The sequence below is a fragment of the Cricetulus griseus genome, chromosome 2 (genome assembly GCF_003668045.3).
Source record: "Cricetulus griseus strain 17A/GY chromosome 2, alternate assembly CriGri-PICRH-1.0, whole genome shotgun sequence".
In the NCBI taxonomy this organism is placed as follows: Eukaryota; Metazoa; Chordata; class Mammalia; order Rodentia; family Cricetidae; genus Cricetulus; species Cricetulus griseus.
The window spans coordinates 266696474-266716143 of NC_048595.1; the positions used below are offsets into that span (position 1 = coordinate 266696474).

Consider the following 19670-nt stretch of genomic DNA (forward strand, 5'->3'; position numbering starts at 1 on the left):
ACAGATGTGCAGAAGTTATCTACAAAGAATGGCCACAAGACAATCATACATTTATACTCAAATTACAAAGAATCTTTCCAGTCATTGTAAACCTTTTAATTATTGCTTTTTAAAAGATAAACTGTATAATAAATTATGAAGGATTATCATTGAAAAAATAATTATGGCTAGGCAATAGTTTTAGTAATAGTAAGGCTATGCAAACATATCCACACAAATATTCAAAATACACATGTTCAAATATATAGACATGGCTGTAAATAAGTATATATATATATATATATATAATATGTATATGTATATATAGTTGAGTCTTTGCCTCATTTATGCCCTGAGATTTTGGTAACTTTGGAGTCCTTCTTAAATTCCAGAGAGGTGCAGGGAACCACCTGCTGCCAGGAGTTTTGCAGATCTGGAATTGTTTACAAGCAATTCGATACAGGCACCCTGACTCACCAAGTCATAACCCAAGAAGCAAAGCAAAACAAAACACTTATTTTCTGAAAATCTTAAGGATCCATGGGTTCAACTGTTTCTTGTTTGACCTTTACAGGTACCAGAGGTAGTGGGTTGCTGTGAGGCAACTTCATGAGGGGCAGGTCTGATGACTCATAGAGGCCACACCCTGAGGAGAGGAGTCCGTTTCCCAGGTTTCTTTGCAAAGACACTTTCAGACCAGTTTCTTCTTTCTCTTTTCTGACCACAGCTAGAATCTCCTTCTCCACCATAGAGGTCACATCCATGTTGTCCTCCATGTCCTCAAGACGGTCAGCATTGTCACTGATGTCAAACTTTTCAATCTCGTCATTGATTCGGGTCAGATCCTCCAAAGGCAGCCCGGCAGCTGGGGCCACGGGACAGTTGCCCTTCAGGTGGACCTTGAGGCTGCTGAGGTGGATATAGCTCTTGTGGCACTGGGCACACTTGTGAGGCCGCTCCCGGGTGTGCAGTCGCTTGTGCAGCTTCAGGTGCACAAACTGGGTAAACTTGGCAGGGCACACCTTACACTGGTAAGGTTTTTCTCCAGAATGCAGTCGAAGGTGGGTCTTGAGATTGCTTGTGCTGCTGAATCGCTTGTGGCAGACCTAAAGTGTGAAGAGGAAAGAATGCAGAGAAAGGAGAGAGGGAAAATTGTAAGATTAAATATTGCCAGTGGGAGCCCAGAAGCCTCATAATGGCACTCATGGTGGAGTATGCAATAAGGAGGGAGGGTGTAGTTTATCTGTGGCCATTTCCCCACCCATCACTGGAAGCTAACTGTCACCCACCCATCACTACAGCCTGTGAGCAGCCACAGAGGGCCCAGGAGCTTCGCTGTTCCAGCAGCCTGTGGCAAGGCAGGAATCGTGTGTTGGTGGAAACAACACTGGAAAGTAATGCCACAGATACTTTCTACAAAGGTCAAAAGTTCTACCCAGAAAACTCTGCCCACCTGGCATTCATGTGGCTTTTCTCCTGTGTGTACCAGGTAGTGTTTCTGCAGGTGGGCCAGCTGAGTAAAACCCTTGTTGCAGGTCTGGCATTTGAAAGGCCGTTCTCCACTGTGCACTCTCAAGTGGACCTGGGAAGAAGCCACAGGGGTTAGCTCTGGGGTTTGAGATGCAGCCTACCACTTAAGCTTCTGCTCCAAGAGCCAGGTGCTTCGATGCAACGATCTTAGGAAAGGCATCAAAATAAACCCTGCATTTTCATTATTCAGCAGGGAGCACCCGTGCAGCTCAGTCCCAAGCTGGGTCTCTTATAGCTCAAGTGCAATTAATAATCGGCAGCATGGCAGCAGGTGTATGGAGGCCTACCTTCAGGTTGGAGAGCTGACCAAACGTCTTGGCGCAGACATTGCACTCATACTTGATCTTGCCGTTCTGCTTCTTCAGTGGGTAGGGAAGAGTCTTGTAACCAGTCATGTTTCTTTTGTTTTTGATGAGATTCATGGCTCCATCAGTGCTGGGGGCTGCCATCACTGCTGAGGTAGCTTTGGGTTGTACCACGTGTTCTGACGTGGCTGCGGTTCCCGCCGTTGGCGATCCGCTGGGGGGACTACTCTCGTCCTTCATGCTAGCAGCAGTCCCAGTAAGGGAAAAGGCACTGTGGGGCGCGGGGACAAGCACCTCTCTGGGGTGCTCCGGTGGAAGCAGCCTTCGGGCTCCATCCGAGGGCAGGGAACTCGGTAGAGAAGCCGGGCTGAGCATGGGATGAGGCAGGTTGCCCCCACTGAGGAGGTTACTGTAGACAGGGTACAACCTGGGGAAAAGGCTGAAGTTGTTGATGCCATTGATGTTGTTCATGGTGCTCAAGCCATTGGAACTTATGCCATAGGGTGGCAATAGGAACTTGGGGTAGTGAGCATTGTAAGAGGGGATGAAAGCTGGTGGGAGGTGGGGGGCAGGTGCATAGCCGGGGTAGGAGCCCAGGCCCTCAGAGCCATAGGAGGCATTCAAGTAGGAGTAGGAGTCCCGGGGTTCTAGGGGGCCTGGCGCCAGGGGTGACACGGTGTTCCCTGGGCTGCTCTGGGGGCTGGAGCTCTTGAGGCTCTGCTCGGGGCTGCTACTTGCTGGGGGGCTCGGAGTTGTGGAAGACGGAAGGGGACTGTTAGTAATATAAGTGGGTCTCTCTAGCCCATAGGCCAGGGATGCTTTCAAAAAGTCTTCGGGCAGTGGTGCCCGGATGGGGTAAACAACCCGAGGGTAGAAGGGCATGTCAGGGCTCCCATTTTTCCTGAAGCCATCCATGTCCTTTTCTGAAGTGAGGGATGAAATGTCAGGACAGTAGAAGTCCTTCCTTTTGGAGGGATTCGAGTCCAGTTTTAGAATTTCTTTCACGCTGTACTCTCTCTTGGGGACAGTCTTTGGGTAAAGTTCATTTTTCCCACTACTGTATTGCTTTGGGTAGCTTTCCGTTTGTGCTAAAATGAAGAAGAAAGGACAGTTACTCAGAGACTGTGGAGAGCCGAAGTGAAATCAGAAAGCATCCTCTTCTTGAGAAACCCTGAGTAGCAGCTGGCAACACAAAGGCTAGACACCTGGCCCCTGACGCCTCTCACTCCAGAGGGCTTTGGGCCACCCACTCAGAAGCCTGCTCCATTTCCTCAGAGGGGAAAAAAAGTGGGAACAACAACAACAAAAACGGGAACAATGGCAGCCTCCACAGAGCCACAGCACCCCTTGGAAGATCTCCTTTCCGGTAGTGCAAACTATGACAGAAAGTGCTGTTCAAACTGGAACAGTAGAGCGCTCACTGACATGGGGTGGAAAAATACAGGGGTGGGGGGTTGTCACAGGTTAATAAGTCCTTCTGATGTTTGCAGTTCACCTAAAGGAAATAGGCACACTCTGCAAACTTAGATGGGAGATTAAAACTAGTTTTAAGTAATGAACAGTCATCAATTTTCAACTTAATTCTTTAACTAGGAACTCCATAAAGCCCTGTTCAAACCGCCTATGCCAAATAGACTAAGGACAGCACCAGAATTTCACCAAGCTCTGGTCTAACTAGGCTACCATCTGGGCTGTCTCCTGGAATTATGAGGCGTGACAGCCACCTCTGCCAAACCACAACAGGTACTTCCCAGGCCAGTTCAATTACTTACAGCACCAAAGAAAACAGAGGCAGCTAAGAGGAAAGCATTTACTCCTAAAGACGCATGTATTCCCTGGTAAGGCTCAGAAACAATGAGGCCCTTCCTAGACTGTCCACCGCCATCTGGCCCAATTACTCAGGGAAGATGAAGCCTGCAGGAGAAGCCTCAGCTCAACTTCCCTGGCCAAAGATAGCACATACGATGCACAAGCTGAGCTATGGTTCCTGGGGTGCTCTCTCAAACAGGCACTCCTACCCAGGAGTAGGCTGAGGGCAATGGGGGTGGCATGGGTACAGGGGAGGGGTTACACATGCTCTGAATAGAAGCAAGATTCTTGGCCTCTGCAATTGAAGATGTGGCAGGTTCAGGATGACATTAGGACACACACACACACACACACACACACACACACACACACACACACACACACAAAAGGAATCCTCTTCAGTCTTATAAAACAGCCCTGTCGGGCTTAACTGAGAAGGAACTCCAGGCTTGCTACCTGATAGGTCTGAAGATGAACTCTTTGGAAGCCCAGAATTAAATCTTCCCAATCTATTCTCCAGGCTGACAGGCTGGAGGGATTCAATTCCAGTTGGAAAGCCCTTTATCTCCTGCCAGCTATTATCAGTTCCCCCTGGGCAGCCAGAGCCCCAGAATAAACACAGGGGCCAACACTATCAGGACGATGCTGGTGGGGTCAGTGATGGAAAGCTTTCTGTGGGAGAGCAATTTCTCAAGCCTCTAAACCAAAATAAATATCCCCTTATCAGGCCAATATCAGTCTTTCGGTGAGGCCCAGCAGGCAGGAAGTTCAAATTGTCACTTTTGTTTTTTGAAGCTAAAATGGTAAAGGAAGAGAGACAAGTAAGCTGGAAAACTGATAGGCAAGGCATCCCACAGTCACAGGAAGGGATTTACAAGAGGTTAAAAAAAATAATGATTAGGAAGCATCCTCAGGTCAAAAGAAAAGAAAATCAGGTTGTGTGTGTATAACCCTCCTAACCCTGCCCTTTTCTTGGTCGGGGGAGGGGATAGGTCTTACTATACTATGCAGCTTTGGTTGGTCTAGAACTTGCTCTGCAGACCAGACTGGCCAAGAACTCAAGAGATTCACCTGTTTCTGCCTCCCAATTGCTGCCATTAAAGTTGTGCTCTACCACTTTCAACTCTGTGCCATTTTTATGTGGCAAATCACATCGAAGCCTCATAATGTTTTTGTTAGTAGCCCCACTGTGGAAATGTAACAAATGAAAGTTCTTAGTATAAGGAATTAGGCTCTTCCAATGCTGAGCCCATGTTTAATCATTGCTAAGCACTTCAATACTGAACTCATCTGAAGCTAATGGTTGCGCCACCACACAAAGAAGTCAGAACTTCATTTTCTCTGTGACACACACACACACAGCATCGTGTTTGGTGTCTCGTCTTCAGAAAAACAGGCCGCCAGCTTATTCGGAAGGAAGATTTTCAGGAAAATGTCAGTGTCTCTAAAATACTTCACAGCTGGAAATTAGACTGTATATGAAGGTACATTTTTAAAAACTCAGCCTTCAGCAGCTGAGTAATCAGAGGAGCTGGTATCATTTCTGACTCTCCCACTTAGCAGCTTGAGTTAACATGAAAAAGAAAATCAAGATCTGTTTTTGTTCTTAAATCTTAAATGGCTGTAGGCGGACAGAGTCATTTCAAGAGTGAACTGCCTCTGAGGTTCTCAATGGCTTCATTATGCCGACTCACATTTTCGATCTATAATAAGCACCCCTAGGACTACAAGAAAGAACCTAGAAGTTCTGCAGTAGGCAAAACAAAGTCTGTTTTCAACTGAAACCGAGAAAGCAGATTAACATGCAGAAGTCTATAATTTGGTCAACTGATTTCTAGATGGGTTAGTTAGATAGATAGAAAAAAATTACCAAAAAGATTTGGAAGGGAAGGAACTAAATTTAATAGTTCTCTTTTAGCTTCTTCCTTCCAGTTTCTTTCTTGCCAGTTAGCCCCTTCTTTCCTTCACTCCATCTCCACTCTCTCCCCCATGTAAGCCTTGGCAGGTTTCTGGACAGAACTCTATTGTGCTTTAAGCATGGAAATCCAGCACAAGTCATCATGGACACACTCTGCCTATTAGGCCTGATGAAATGGTGGAAATTTCCCTGATCACAGCCTCAATCATCAGTTACCACACCTGAGCCAACGGGTTTCACAATCGTGACAGGAGCCTTGTAGTGCAATGGTATTGTTAACTCTTTCTTTAGTGGGAATAGCAGACAAAGGAAGTGCTAACCTGACACTCAGAAGAACCCTGAATAAATCAAAGGGAGTATCTGAAGAAAAGATGTCGTTTCACAATACACATGACAATTACTTCCAAACACAAAGAATCAATGCCCCAGCCAGGCATGGGGGGCATATGCCTGTAACCCTAGCACTTTGGGAGTGCAGATGGGATCAGGAGTTGAAAGGCATCCTTGGCTACCTATCAAGTTAGAGGTGAACCTAAGCTGAATGGGGCCCTGTCAAAACAAAAACAAAATAATAATAAAAAACAAAACCCAAACACATTAGCCAAGCTGGGTGGTATCACCATGCTCAGCTCAAGGGTACTGAGTTAAGGGCCCTGGGCACAGAACCTATAATGGGATCCCACAGGGAAGGTACTGAAGCTATGATTTCCAGAAAACTGAAAGTTCCTGAAAGCCTGAACATTGTAGAATGACCATAGATAGCTAGCCAGTCAGAATTTGCTATCACTAGATCATTGGCCTTAAGGTGAAAATACTAAGATGAACATTTATTTCCAGTGTCTCAATGGTAAAATGTGAACTATATTTATCCTCCCGGGAAAGCGAATGAGGCTGCACAGTAAAACCTGGGTAAACAATAACTTGGAATTCTCTATAGTTTTCTGGAAATTTTTCCTCTAGCATGAGATAGTATCAAAATGAAAACTTGTGCTGGAGGACGGTGGCCCATGCCTTTAATCCCAGCACTCAGGAGGCAAAGGCAGATCACAGAGTTCGAGGACAGCCAGGGTTACACGAAGAAACCCTGTCTTGAAAAACCAAAACAACCTCCCCCCAACAAAACCAAAACTCTTTTTTTCTTTTTTTTTTTTTTTTTCTTTTTTTGGTTTTTCAAGACAGGGTTTCTCCGTGTAGCTTTGGAGCCTATCCTGGCACTCGCTCTGGAGACCAGGCTAGCCTCGAACTCTCAGAGATCCGCCTGCTTCTGCCTCCCAAGTGCTGGGATTAAAGGCGTGAGCCACCAATGCCTGGCTCAAAACCAAAACTTTTAAACCTTCAACATTTCATTTTAATCAAAGGATGGTCATTTTAAAAAGTGCTGCAAAATTTATCAGTATAACCCAGAAGATATATATAACCACAGAGGTTAGAATTGTTGATTCTTAAATTGTTGTTAAAACTACTTGAGAATGACTAAATAAAGGAATGCTTTGTAAAGGTCATGACAACTTTAGAAAAAAAAAGTAAAAGCTTATAAACCTAAGGAACCAAGAATCTGTCAAGATAAAGCGATAGGTGGTTACCGTAAGACTGATTCAAAATCGAGATTAATTCATTTTACCATAAGGAAGGAAGCCGAGATATGAAACCTTTTAGGGCTATTTGCTTAGACGACTTGAAAAATTATGACAGTTTTTCTAGAATCAGCCTTTCACATTAGATTGTGGCTTTATATCCACAGGTATCTTTATAAGATTTCAATGAACACTCTAAGCCCTGGCACAGGAAGGCCATAAGGGACTACAGCTGGCAGGTTCGACATGCCCATACCAGTCTGCATTATGTCTGCCTCTAGTCGCCCTTTTGTATAAATTAGAGTTGGGGATAGATTTCCTCTTGTAACTCTCTGAAATCAACACTCAGAACAGGTCACCATATATAATAAACATGTAATAAATATTTGATTAAATAAGGAATAGGGATATTAAAAATGTTTTCCTCTTCCTAGTCTTAGATAAAGCCACCTACTTAGTCCAACAGGTGATGAAGCCATATAATTAAACAACATGTTATTAGCTCACAGGGGCAGAACTGACATGACCGGCATTTTTCATTTTTTTGTTCTGTAATCCACTTACTAGGAGTCACCATTGTGAGCTCTCCAGGATAAGGATAGTGAAGCCTCTCTGCAAAGTCCCGACAATACCACACAAGAAGTTCCTGGTTGGCAGGGATGGGCTTAATGGTGTAGAAGTAGATGTTCATCCCGTTCTGACAGGCAGCCAGGTTTTGCTCCCGGGCAGAGTGAGCCGGATTCACGTAGCGCATCCAGTTGCTTTTCTCCTCATTAAAGCCATCAATGAAGTGGTGGAACTCCTCTCTGGAATAGATCTGTCCAAAAGAGAAGAAAGCTGTAGTGTGAAAGGCAGCTACCCAGAACCAAGGAAAGCCCCAAACCTCTCAGAACAAACACAGGCAAGGAACGCAGTCTCTGGGATTCCAGCCCTCATTGCCTAGTTAGAGAAAGAAGGAACTATTGGTCTGCTGGGAATCGCCTTGAATCAGCAGAAATGAAGGGTGAAATAGGTAAGGTACATTCTGTCAGCTACCTTTTCCATCTCAATGTTATGGTCTTTTCATTTTGGGGGGTAGGCAGCAAAAGAATGAAACAAAAAACTCTCATCTGAAGAGCAGCCTGGAGTGGATCAAGAGTTCTCTTGATACAGTAGCGAATGGGCACGCCTGTCAGCACACTTCCAACTATGCTGACTTTTAGTGCTTTGAGTCACTGGGCAGACCAGCCAGCAGAGGACTGCAGCAAACCGAGTCTCAGCTTTTTCTATGGCCTCTGTACTTGTGTTTCCTACACCTCCGCCCGCGGCGCAGACTCCGCAAACATCCTCCACCCCCAGCCCTGAGTCCCACAGCAACACTTGTTCAGATGAATACTTGGAGCCCTGCCTTTTTGTGGAAACACTGGGTGGGGCAAAGGTGAACTTCACCTGCCATAACAGAGTGAGCCACTGGCACAGAGGCCAGAGTTTGGCAGTCTGAGAAGTCACTTTTCCTCTTGGTAAACATGTGCAGCCCTGTGCCTCTCTTTCATGCCAAAGGAGTAGAGATTCCTCGGTATCTGTGAGGAGGCTGGCTAAAACAACACACACAGAACCATGTTTGGGGGCTTTTGGAAAAAATCATTCATATATATATATATATATATATATATATTATATATATATATATATATATCCTGTAAAGAAGAACACAGAGTTTGTGCTTCAGCAATGCTAACAGCTGCACTCACAATGGTTGGTAAAAGGCACAGTTAAGGGCGGGGGGGAGGGGGGACGACAACACTCTTATTGAAACCAAAGGGTAATAAACTCACTCCTTATCTTCTCCAGAAAGTTCCTTTCTTTGAAGAGGCACCACCTTCCTTCAGTCCCCAGAGCTTTCTTTACACACAGTCAGTCAATATCTGGAGTCTCCAAGAGGTGCCCTGCTTGCTCACCCCAGAGGCTGCTACAGGGCAGCAGGCTATTGCTTTATTCTTAGTCACACACTGGCTGTGTGATGGTTTCTCTATTTCTCTCCAATGTTATCAGAAATGAAAAGGAGCTCTGTCCCTTTAATACAGGCAGTAAACAGCAGAATCAGTTTCTTTTAAGAGTGACTTCCTGTGAATTGTGAGGGGGATGTATGTGGCTTCATCAAAGCAGCCTGTGAGAGCTTCCGCGGTGTGTCTTGTTAAGAGAAAATGTAACAATACTGGGTGAATTCAGCTATCAAGAGGGGTTTTCAAGTTTGTTTACTCTGACGCGCAAACTTCCAGGAACATGGGGTTCCAGCGCTCTCGCACTAGGGCAGAAACTGCTAGCCTAGGGTGTGTTGATCCTGGTTGGCTTTCCACAACTACAAATTTACTGTATCCTCATTTAAAAATAGACAGTTGGATGTCATAAAGTCACACACACCCCAAGAAAATAAAATCATGCATTTGTAAAACACACCCTGATGCCTGCCTTTCCATTTATTATCAAGAAGATTAAACACGTGCTGACTCATAGTACAGTTACAAGAAATGTCACTGGTTTCTCAACTTGAGCATCTCTTTGACTGTGTAATTTGCATGAAACCCCTTCATTCCTCACAACAGATGTTCATATTCCTGCCCTGCTAATCAGGCTCTTCCAACAAGTGAGAAGCTTTATTCCCTATACTGTCTTTGTTGCATGTGAACAACTGATTTAATAATTCCTCAAGAAAAGCCTTTCAGTTATTTATATTATTATAGATTTTAACACCCAAGTGTTTATTAAATAAATAAAAATTGAGAACAAATAATTCCTAACAAATCCTACAGTTGTAGGAGTAGCAAGTAAGTGTCTGGAAATAAAAGTGTCTAGACATAGAGGAATCTCTCAGGAATAGCTTCATGAGTTCCTAACCAAAAGTCTTTGTAAGTTACTTATGCAAAAATATCAACCAGGGCAAGCATGATCCAGTCTTGGCTACTAATGTATCTTCAGGTGGTATGTGCTCTGTGTTGTATGAGGAAAAGTGCTCACTAAATTTATATAAATAGCTCTTCATTCCCAAACTGAGCATGCCAGAGGCATCTTGGGGAAAGGGAGGCTGACTTTTCTTTAGAAAGGGAGGCTGACTTTTCTTTATCCACTCAATTCAGATTTTATTCATGAATCCTATCTCCTAGGTCCCCCACCTCCAGAGTCCTTGAAAAACCCTGACATTCCAAGGGAGAGTGCATAGGCCAGACCTTTTAAATAGCTGTATTAGCCAAGTCTATCATCTCACGTGAGTATGAGCATTTTCCTTAGGCTTAGCAACTTAAGATACTGTCAAATGTAACAGTTTTACGGTACAGATGGATTTAACGAAATGACTTCTGTGGTTCTCTGCCCCACTAACCCACCTTCTACCTATTCTTTCTTAGTGACATTTCTCTTCAAGATAATTCATTTATCATAACTCTTCCATTCAATTCAAGTGAACTCAGCAAGAAATCAAGAAAGGGTGAAATCTAAGACTCAGTGACTCATTACTACTTCCTCGAAGAGAAATGCAAATGAACCTGCCCTTGAAGCAAGCAACAAACTGTTTCCTTTCATCACAAAGCTGTGTGTAATGAGTTGCAAAAATCTAGCTTCACATGCAGTCCCATCTAACCACCCACAGCTACAGTTTCCAGGCAGAGCATTTAACCAGTTTCATCAAACTTGCTCAGAATTCCAGGGTTTTCTTGAGTGAGCCCCGCCCCGCCCCCATCACAGTCTGAAAAGGAAGGAACCCTGCTCTTTAATCTCCATCTACCCCCAATATTTAAAAGTCTTAAAAATGTTTCCTTACTTACCCGCCAAAAATATTTCCTGTTAGCATTCTTGGGAACTGTGTCATTGGTATAGATTTCACCTATCAGGGGTCCAAACCTCGTTCCCTTTGGTATATACTCCTTACTCACCACTCCAATAACCTAAAAAGATAAAGCATGAATTCATTACTCAAACTCTGAGGTGTCAATCTTGTATGTCAGTTATTGAATTGTCCAATGATAACCCAGCAAGACATCAGCGATGCCTCCACAGTTAACAGCAAGCTTCCTTAAAGTCATCTGGCTACTGAAATAGTCCAGGGAATGAATTGCTTTCTGATGTCTGTGGCTCTTTGCTGTATTGCTTTTCATGCTAGAAGACCAGATCAGCACTCTGTTCCAAGAGAATAAAGCAGCTAGGGAGATGTCAAGATTAGACCCTTCAGTTCCCTAGGTCCCTCCTTCTCCCTCAAACCATAAACACAGTGTGTTTGGGGGTGGGGGGTTTTAACCTCAGAAACCAAAATAATGCTCTTTACTTGTTCTACAGAGGCCAAAGGAACCAGAAACCAAACACATTAAGTTTTTTGTTTTTTTTTTTTTTCATCCCAGATGAGGTTTTTACCCCCTCTTCTTTCCCTCATAGCTTGTAAGAGTTCTTTACTAGAAGAAAGATCTTGCAAGTAACTTTGTTCTTCTCTAACATCTACTCAATGGTGGTCAGAAGTCCCTCTTTGAAATGGAATGTGTAATGAGGAGACTGTGGCTTCTAAAAGATGTGGCTTCTAAGATCTGAGGAAACGACCTGTTCAGACTAAAGGCTTCATGCATTACGACTCTGTGGTGTTTGCTGAAGAAGCATGGTAGCTGTGGCAGTTTTTTCTTGATCAAAAAAAAAAAAAAAAAAAAAAAAAAAAAAAAAATCCGACACAAACTAGGAAGCAATTCAAATGAACTCCTAAGAACTGCTCAGCTTGCCTCTCACAGTACAGATGGTTCTCTTAATTTTCCTTCTGGCTCAAAACAGAAATACCTCACTGAAATGACCAAGGGCAGTGCAAAACATAGGATTTTTATTTCTACTTTTATTTTTCTTGGTGGCTCTTGTATAAATTATATATCTAAAATAGCAGGTGCAGATAAGTGAAGGACTGTTCAGATAGTCTGCAGTGGAATCCAGGACTTTGGTTATAATACATGCTGGTACCTCATTCAATCCATCAAAAAATTAACCACTGTCTAACACGGAATAAGCAAACTTGGACAGGCCACTCTTTCTCATGTCAGTTTTTTTTTTAAATCATCAAATACCCTTTATCAAAATAATATTTAATATACAGTTAATGGTACAGTCTTAGGATAGGAAAGGGGGTGGAGGAGGAGAAAACTCTCTTTACTCACTACAACTCGAAACAAAGTTGCTGAGTTAAAAGTGTTATTTTTGGTCCTATATGAATTTGTGGCAAAGGTCTGAAAAAGGCAGATGTTGGTCTCCTCTGCCCTCATTCCATCTGTCTATGCTTCTAAGAACACTTCATCACTGCTGCTGCCGGTTACAGCCCAGCTTTGGGGAGACAGGAGCATCTCATCTCAGAGCTGAGACTTTGGAGATAACAATATACAAAGAAAGCCTGGCTGGCCTTCCCTGGTCACGGGCTTATTTAGGACAAATTATTGAACCTACTTTGTAAAACTCATGAAATTGTCTCCCATAATACACAAATTATTAGACATTTACATTTGAATGCTTATTCCATAACATTAAAATGCCAAACAGGAAAAACAAATAATGCCATTTGTCAGTGAGCCAATAATTAGCAGCTGATAATTTCAACATATCCACTTTAAAGCAGTAATTTTAAGAAAGGCACTCGACTGGTTCATCAACTTTGTTTTAAATTATAGCCTCCTGCAGACAGTGTCTTCAGAGTCAGAGCTTGATTACCAACAAGGATCATTACATCGAGGTCACAGTTTCCCTTCCAAATTGCTATTCTTATTTCTACAGAATAGCCTCTTGGTTTTCACCTATCAATCTTACACTAAGAAAACACCTTTTCCTGCATCGAAGAGGAAGTTAATTAGAATCTTGTTCCTACAACAAAAGAATTGTAGGAAGGCATAAGCTATCTCGTACCTTTTAAGCACAACTGTGGACTGGGCACTGTACATGTTTAAATCAGTATTGGAAGCACCTGCCATTTATAACCTCACAAATGCAAATGAACAGACAAGGCATGAGAACAATTAAAAAGTAGCCTTTTTAAGAAATTAGTACCAGTGTGGCTTCATATCCCAGCTACTCTGAAGGCTAAGGCAAGAGATTGGTGAGTTCAAGGTCTGTCTGGGAAATATAACCAGAATGAACTTCAATATTAGATGATTTTTATGAACAAAATAGAGCCTAATATTTAGAATCATTGCTATACACAGAGATGAGGAATACAGAAAAATGAACCCTGAAAGATACACAAAGACACATAATTCAGTATTCCGAGATTAGAGGAATCCTGTTGCCTCTAAGGCACCTATCTATCACTAGTAGGGGTGTATGCCTCTAATCAGAGCACACAGGAGGCAGAAAGATCACCAGTTCAAAGCCTGCATTCAGACTACAGACCTCTCCAGAGGCTATCTCAGAAAACAACAATTAAACCATCTACAACCATCCAAGTTTAGCACGCTAACAACACACAATAAACACCTCCATGTCAAATCCAAGAAGACAGAAAAACTGCAACTCTGAGGTGGGGATGGGAACCAGAGTTGTTCTTAATGGAAAGTAGAAAACCAAGTTAGAGGTCCTAAAAGATCTAGATGAGTATAGTAGCCCAACTCCACCTCCCTAACCCATTGTTTATAGTTATAGTGTTCTATCCTAGGGACAAGCAAATGGTACAGAGAAACTTGGCCTGTGCTTTGAGTTCCACAGTGCTAAAAACACTAATTAAGTGTGTGCTCACCTAACTCGGGAAGGAAACTTCACTGGAACTGACCAGGGTCCTAAAGAATTACTGCTGGAGACTGGCTGCTGTGTGCCTTCTATAAACCTATCAGTAAGAGAAAGAGGCCCCCAAAGGCTGCCCATGCTTCGTCGGCCCCTACAGAAGCCCTTCGTGCTTGCTTTATGTGCTGAGCTGACCTCTCTGCCACCTGGGCACATCTGTCTCTGTCAGTGCTTGGCTATAGCATACAAACTGTCTGTAGCTTTGAGACAAAAACCAGGGTTTCTTTTTAACTTTACAAAATAAAGTTTTGGGTTTTTTGTTTGTTTGTTTGTTTTGTTTTGTTTTTACAATTCAGGCTGGGTTAAATGGGACAATGAAATGAAAGTCTGATAATAAGAACAATATAGATTTGTTTGTTTGCTTTAAAAACAAGTCCTCCTTTGGACTCGGTGCAACATACAAGCACAAGAAAGCATTGGGATTTGAAAGAGACACTGTTCAGTTCCAAATGTGGTCTGAGCTTCTGCACTTCAAATTAAGAGGATTTTCATTACTTGCTATCTTTCTCCTCTCCAAATCTCACCCAATTAGATTTCCCCCCTGTATTTCTACTGTAAGGGTCAAGGTGTCAGTCTGTATTTTACTTCATTTTTCAAAGAAATGAACAGGTGTTTTTGAAAGGTTTCCAACTTCATTATCCTTGTATTAAAGACAGTGGTAATGCCTTGTCATACACTATCTAATAAAGAATCTGGAGGTGGAATTGCGTGTGTTCTGGTGGGATCCTTTACAGATGGCTCAGCAGAGTAATGGACCTCAGTTGGAGTGGTCACTAAGTCCCTATGATCTGCCTGATGTTTGTCAGCACTCAACTCCAGATCAGAGTCTCAGAGAGGCCAAGTGCCTCTTTAGGACAAGCCACTTCAGCTGACAGCAGAAGCCTGTCCTGGACACTGCTCCTAAGCCTCCAGTGATTTTTCTGTAGTCAAATACTCACAGATTATTTTGGGAGGCCGAGGGGAAACTCCCCACAAAAGAACAACCGGCCAGGTTAAACGTTCTAAGAGTTTTAAATAGCATGTCTGTATTTGATTTTAGATCTGGAAATAGGAAGTAAGAACAGCCTCAATAAAAGTGCAGAATGATTCTAAGCTAGATCTAAAAATTAATGTTAAGATCAGAAATACAGTTGGTATGTTTTGTTTTTAAACCCAGGGGGTGGGGGGGTGGGAAGGTGCTGACACATAGCACAAATTCATAATGAAAAATGATCTTGTTAAAAAAATTCCCCAGGATGTCAGCACATAGTACATAAAGTAACAGCTTTTGCTATTTTAATGAAAACATTTAAAGATGAGTGAGATAAATCAGTCAGATAAAACCTACATGTAGAAAAGCCTTTTACCTGTTTCCACGGCTCATGGGACTCGCAGAACTAACTGAACAATGAAACAATGATAATCTATGTAAACATTTAATTGATTCTAGATGCTTCTGCCCTGGTGCTGGTTTGCATCTATCACGTACTCAATGGCTCAATTCTGCCATTTCACCATCCCTAAGGAGTTATCCCAAAGTTCAAAACAAGGAGGGGGAGGAAGAGAGGGAGAGAGGGAGAGAGAGAGAGAGAAAGAGAGAGAGAGAGAGAGGGAGGGAGGAAGGGAGGAGAGGGGAACAGGCATACCTTTTGGTGTAAGCTTAACACAGGATGGTATTTAATTCTGTTTCCTGGTTGCCTTTATGACTGAGGACTTAAGAGGTACTACCCCTTATTCAACTGATTCATTTAAGTAAAATATGGGGAAGAAGGATAAAAGAGTCCCAATTTCCCACATGCTATGAAGGACACCCTTCAGGAGGAACACAAGTACTGTCTCTATCTGGTTGCTTAACATTACAGAAATAGGGAGGAATTCAGCAGAAACAAACCAGTAAAAAAGATGGGTCAGAACTATGTTTAGATGATAAATAAAGCCACAGTGACACCAAGAGGGACCCGGGGAGCATGATCTACAGACACCTGGAACAACCAGAGAACTTTGCTCCCAGTCTGTGCCTGGCTGTAACTACATAGCCTTTGGGGAAGTTGACTATCTTGCTCTGAACCTTGAACTAAATGATCTAATAGCATAACTCCACTCAGCCATGATTTTCAGTAGAAAACTGAAAAACTTAAGCACTGAACTGAGAAGGACATTGCAGGATAGCAAAGCAGATGACCCACAAGGTGGGGGTCTTTACTTCTGTCCTAATAGGCTGTAGAGACAACAGGACATGAATGACCCTTTTGAGTGGACAAATATGTTTAGTCAAATCTGATGTGGCAAAAAGCATACTAGACTTTTTAAAGTCACTGCCAGGCCTCAGACACCCAAACAAATGCTACATAGACTCCAAGAGCTCCAGCTCAGAGGCTTTCTATTGAGAACACTACTTTCAGGAAGAGGTATAATTAAGACTGACTTCTGGGTTTACATCTTTTTGATAATATTTATAATACATACTACAATTTACCTTTTATAAAACTGAATACTATTCTCCCAGGAGTGGAGCTTTAGTAAAACTCAAAGCAGAATTCCTATCTTTCTCTCCCCCTCCCGTTTCCCAAAACCACCGAACTCAGATACACAAACAGGAAAGAGACAAAGTGCTTCCCTGGACTCATTCACATGCTGCTCCTCAGGGAAGGACGAGAAAGTGATTTAGCATGGCCATAATGAACACTCCCAGGAGAAAATCTTGATTTTTATAACACGGGATCCCCTTTCCACCACTCCCCAAAGACAGTAAGTATCTGAACCCACCACACTGTGGGGATTCTGTGGGTGGTGTGGGGAATCTGCTGAGGGCTGTCCTCAGCAAGGAGTCTCTCAGGAAAGGGAGAGGTGATTCTGCAAATCCCTTCCAGCCACATATCGCCCGACTTTAATTGTTATATAAAAGGGCAAACACAAGTCAGGTGGCTCCTCAGTTGCTTGTCCCTTTGAAACAACAAAGTGTACCCACTTCAGAAGCCATACCGAGTGGGCCTGCCAGCCTGGCCAAGGTGAAAGAGCTACCGCAGGTAAATAGTGGTTAGTGAAGTCATCTTGACAGAGGACACTTTTAAGTGACCTTCTTCCTCCCGGTTAATGCCATCACTTCATGGCATTAATAAACATGTCAAGGTTTTGAGAATAATTTTAGAAACCCAGCTAATAAAGCTGGCTCGTTAAAAAGAATAAAGTCATCTCATGAGCAAAAGGAGACAAAAGAAAACATCTTTTTCTCAGAAAATATCCTTCTTTTACAGCCGTGGACAACAGGGCCAGTGTGAAGAGCAGAGCCCCAGCTCCCTTGTGGAGCTGCCCACCGGAGCCAGCTCTTCAAGATGTGTCAATTTGCCAAAAGATTTCACTGTTTACTAATTAGTATAGAACTACTGACAGTGGGAGGAAATGGCTAGGAATTGGCTTTAAGAGAAAGCAATGAGAACAGTGACCAGAGATCAATTATTTGCCAATGCATATAAGTCCTCATGGTTCTCAGAGATAGTAGGAGAGCTAACTCAAGTGCCTGTCAGTCTTCATAGGGCAGATGCTTACCTCTTTGCTGTTGTTGGTAGCATACTTGAAAAGCAGGTTCCTTGGTAGGGATGCCTCTGCTTGAACACAAGTACCCCCGTCGGCGGCGCTGGAATCCCAGGAGTAGTCGTTCACTATGTAAGTACATTTCTCTTCAAATTCAGCCTCTGTCCATAGAGTCATATCAGCGTCCTCCATGTCCATTTTCATGATCCCCCTCGTGTCTACCAACCCTTGAAACTTCACGGAGCTGGAGCTACTCTTAGGGGCAGCCTGGAAGAGAAGGGAAAGGCCTTTAATCCCCATTGTCCGGCGTTCCTGTGGCTCCCTCTGAGAGCTATGACTAACACTGTAGTCTGAAGACTTTAAGAGCTGATGGAGTACTTGTACAGTTGAGTAAGAGTCCAAAGCCGTATAAAGCAGACTGCCTTGAAGAAGCACGGTTTTAAAATGCAACCCTTGGCTAAAAAAATATATATATATATATATATATATATATATATATATATATATATCAACCTCATCGGGAGAAAAAGAACCTTTGATCAATCCTTGATTTTACCTCTGAAGACAGAAATACGTTGTGGGCGCTGCTGCGTCCTGTGTCCCGGGACGCCTGGGGTCATGGCCGCCAGACCCTCAGCGCTGTGGAAAAGCTGCCTCAGAAGTGTCACAAACAAGGAGAGGAAGAGGAAGGAGCTCTGTCTGCCTCTGAATGAAGCTAAAAATGGAAAGCGCGTGTGGTGCAGGAGCGGAACCCAGCCTGCCTTTTCCAAATGGGGAAGACTGAACTTTCCCACCAGCTCCAGACGCGAAGCAACTTTCAAAACAACTGGGTTGTCCCCCTCCCTCTGGCGCGCTGTCTTTCATCCTCTAGCAGGGAAGCCCGAGAGGGGTTGCATCCTGTCAGCATCCCTGAGCACCAGCCTTCCCAAGCTCCCAGGGACCACAGGAAAAGAGAAATGGGTGAAGGGGGAAAAAAACCCTGTAGCCCTTGAGTCGGTGGGCACCTCGAGCCAGATAGGAAAAATAAAAACAAAACAGAAAAAAAAATTAAGCAGAACTCCCTAAAGAGAATTCCTTTAGGAGCTCTCAGCTACAAATAGCACTTTCCATTTAAATGTGAAAGTGCATGAATTCCCAGAAGTCATTGAAGTGGCACAGCTTACTGTAAGTAAGTTATGCAGAAGACTCGGGGATCCTCCTGGAATCTACCCTCGGAAAAAAGTGCTTTCCAAAGAGGAAAACAAAAGGATGAACAGCCCGTGCAACGTATTCCCACATGGTCTCGACAGATAAAAATTAGGAATAAGGATATCCATGTAAGAACATGCTCTAGGAAAATGTAAACACTGTGGGAGTCCATCGAGGAGTTTTACACATTTCCCCACATCTTCCCTAAATATCATGCTTCTGGAGTGGGGGTGAGGGGATATTTAGTTGACTTTGCCCCAGTTACAACTTAAACTCTATTTAGCTCCAACATGTAAGTCGTGTTGTACAAACGATGCTAAAGTTAATAAAAATGAAAACCTAAGCTAACCCGGGATAGTTGCTTTGCTGGCAGCGGGTGGGGAAGCGGACTAGAACCACTACTGAAATTTCAGTGAATTGACAATTATGTCTAGAACTGAAAGGGTTAATGATTCATACAGAAAAAAAGTCTTAAATGTTTGACAGTGCTCCGCGCACTAAAGCAGAAAGAAGCGTTGGTTTCTACTACGGCAGCATTCTTAAAAAAAAAAAAAAAAAAAAAAAGTAATAAAGAAAAAAAAGAAAGGAATAAAAAGTTTTCAAATCAGATGAAAACAGAATCTAGCTCCTTACCAAGGTCGTACCCACACGTTTCTCCAAGAGAAGATCCAACATCTGAGACAAGCCTTGCTCATGTCCACCCAGTCCACATCCTCCCGCGCGTCCCGGCCGGCCGGGCTGAGCAGCACTGACGCGCACCTCGGCGGTCCGTCCTTTTCTACGCCGCCGGCCGCCTTGGCTCCGGGCGGACAGGTGCTGCGCGCTGCTCTTGCGTCTCGGCAACACTGGAGGGCCGAGTGTCACGGCAGCAGTGTCTGTGCTAGCGAGCGACGGCGCTTCCCCTCCCAGCTGCCGCAGACTTCTTTACCCACTGACTGGTCTGATTCACTCCTACCCGCCGCCGGGATGGGGGCGTGGCCGCACCTGGACAGCCCAGCCGTGCACGCCGCGCGCGCGGGGTTCAGGGCTCCCCACCCCACCCCCGCCCCCGATTGCGAGCCGCGGCAGCTTCCTCTCTTTGCAAGTGGATTTCAA

General features: G+C 43.8%; 1 protein-coding gene across 2 annotated transcripts; it reads right to left on the reverse strand.

Moving 5' to 3' along the window:
* Nucleotides 1-509: 509 nt before the first annotated feature.
* On the reverse strand, nucleotides 510-19426 carry Prdm1 (PR/SET domain 1). 2 transcript variants are annotated; one of them, XM_027401898.2, is made up of 7 exons: nucleotides 19209-19426; nucleotides 17403-17654; nucleotides 10913-11032; nucleotides 7680-7932; nucleotides 1797-2902; nucleotides 1433-1561; nucleotides 510-1085 (listed from the first exon to the last, which is right to left on the reverse strand). In XM_027401898.2, exons 1-7 carry the CDS (start codon nucleotides 19248-19250, stop codon nucleotides 510-512), a joined length of 2478 nt encoding a protein of 825 aa, XP_027257699.1. In that variant the 5' UTR covers nucleotides 19251-19426. The 2 variants fall into 2 exon arrangements, with proteins under 2 accessions (XP_027257699.1, XP_035294986.1); XM_035439095.1 differs by lacking the exons at nucleotides 10913-11032; nucleotides 17403-17654; nucleotides 19209-19426 and adding an exon at nucleotides 8151-8159.
* Between the last annotated feature and the right edge of the window lie 244 nt (nucleotides 19427-19670).

What these genes read in the sequence shown, in the direction of transcription:
- Prdm1 (XM_027401898.2), bottom strand. Translation starts at nt 19,250, where the DNA reads ATGTTGGATCTTCTCTTGGAGAAACGTGTGGGTACGACCTTG. An exon ending in GTCAGCTCTCCAACCTGAAG is followed by an intron (nt 1,562 to 1,796) that starts GTAGGCCTCCAT and finishes GCTTCTTCCCAG; the next exon opens with GTCCACTTGAGAGTGCACAG. An exon ending in AAAAGCCACATGAATGCCAG is followed by an intron (nt 1,086 to 1,432) that starts GTGGGCAGAGTT and finishes TTCACACTTTAG; the next exon opens with GTCTGCCACAAGCGATTCAG.